This window comes from Helianthus annuus, chromosome 15, assembly GCF_002127325.2.
Source record: "Helianthus annuus cultivar XRQ/B chromosome 15, HanXRQr2.0-SUNRISE, whole genome shotgun sequence".
NCBI classification, from domain to species: domain Eukaryota; kingdom Viridiplantae; phylum Streptophyta; class Magnoliopsida; order Asterales; family Asteraceae; genus Helianthus; species Helianthus annuus.
The window spans coordinates 165,422,313-165,424,378 of NC_035447.2; the positions used below are offsets into that span (position 1 = coordinate 165,422,313).

The 2,066-nt window shown below is 35.6% G+C and overlaps 1 protein-coding gene across 1 annotated transcript; it reads left to right on the forward strand.

Moving 5' to 3' along the window:
* Positions 1-200: 200 nt before the first annotated feature.
* LOC110914549 lies at positions 201-752 on the forward strand. The gene has a single exon (XM_022159337.1). The coding sequence runs from the start codon at positions 201-203 to the stop codon at positions 750-752; it is 552 nt and encodes a 183-aa protein (XP_022015029.1).
* Positions 753-2,066: the final 1,314 nt, after the last annotated feature.

A 2,066-nucleotide genomic window follows, 5' to 3' on the forward strand; every position in this document is an offset into this window, starting at 1 on the left:
GGCTTGAAGATTTTAACAAAGCACTTATGGTGTCCCATATATGGAGTATTCTTATTAAACGGGAGTCTTTGTGGGTTAGCTGGATCTATTCGTATAGGCTAAAAGGTCGAAACCTTTGGGCATGCAAAGAGGTTGCGAATTGTAGCTAGAGCTGGAGGAAATTACTTCAACTTCGGCCTGTGATTAGGAATCATATATGGATGAAAGTGGGTGATGGTAGCCGCACTTCTGCATGGTATGATACTTGGAGTAATTTGGGCCCTTTATCGAATATTTTGACTCCAAGAGTTATCTCTAATGTGGGGTTTCAGCTGGATGCTAAGGTTAAAGATGTTCATGAGAACGGCTCTTGGTCCTGGCCGATGGCTTGGAGGGATTTGTATCCAGTTTTAATTCAACGGGATCACATCACGTTGAATCCTGTTGAGAGGGACGAGATTTGTTGGAAAGATGGGAGTGAGCTTCTTGATTACTCTTCCACAAATGTTTGGCACTCGATTCGTTTTAGAGAGCAGGATGTTAATTGGGTTAAGATCGTATGGTTTCCCCAATGCATCCCTAAACATGCGTTTCTTATGTGGTTAATCCTACGGCGTAAACTGTTGACCCAGGATAAAATTCTACAGTGGGAATTTTCTAGACGGAAGAACATGAACATGATGTGTTGTGCTCTGTGTTTCGCGGATATTGATTCACATCAGCATTTGTTTTTTGAATGCAAGTTTTCATCGCATATATGGAATAAGGTTTGACACAAGGCTGGTATGAGTAGTGTTGAGTCCAAGTGGAGCGATATTATGAACTGGTTGCTGGACCGTGTTCGATCAAAATCGGCGGCCACATTTGTCAGCAAGTTGCTGTTAGACTCTGTATGCCCAAGACACATATTAAATTGATGTGGCTAATACGTTATGATCCAAGTCGAGTCATACCCAATAACAAGCTAGACAAACACTTATATTATTTATTTGTGATATAATCAAACAAATAAATATTAACACTTTACAATATTTAGAAATTGGTTTTCTAAATAATTACACTTGAGAAACTAATAAATTATATGGATAATTTATTTTGAGAGAATATTTTATCTTGTTATTTAATGGGTTAAATAACATGATAAAAAGTTGTATAAAGTCTTGTGAACATATGATGTTATATTTTATAAAAGGTATAAAATAAACAAGACTTAAATTTTATAAAAGAATTGAATTTTTTTTATAAAAATAAGCTAGGCCCCCCCCTTCCCAAGACAAAATGGCCAATCAACTTACATGCACTTCTTACATGTTAGATGGCATTTGATTGGGTATTCTTCCCTAGACATTTTAAGCCAATTAGTTTACATACAATTGCATGGCTCTTGATTGGGGAAGACTTTTGATCCAATAGAATGACATGCATGTTGTCATACTTGCATGCATTTTGATTGGGAGTTGGTGGTGGCATTATTCTCTCTTAGATTATAAATAAGTTGGATGACCAAATGAAAAATGTAAGACTTGTGTTCTTGCTCTCTAAAAAAATCGGTTATAATAGGGTGTTTTTTCAAGTGTTCCTTTTTGATCTTTGGTGTTAAAATCCTAGCTAATCTCAAAGTGTTTGTTGGAAGCTTGGGGTATACAAGCTTGAGGTCTTCTACTCTTGAGGACAACCATTTCAAGAAGCATCATCCGTTTCATCATCCTTGTACTCCAAGAAGGTAGTTTTCTACACCCTATGGTTGTGTATGATAGTATGCATCTTCATATATGGATCCGGGTTTTGGGATTTTACTTATAAATGAAGTTTATATCATAAAAGTAACATGTTTTAAACATTATTTCCGCTGCGTTTTTATTTCATATGGATGAAATTACTTTGATAAACATGTTAAAATCCCATCAATGGCATCTAGAGCCGCTTATATGAGTGCATGCTTCAATAGATTAAAAATTTCAGGTTTCGGGTTTGAATAAAACCCCATGGCCGAAAATTTTAATATGGTTATCCCTTTGTTTATCAAGATTATTTTCTTACATGCATAAGGAAATCTTGAAAAATTATTTCATATGGATGATTTGTTT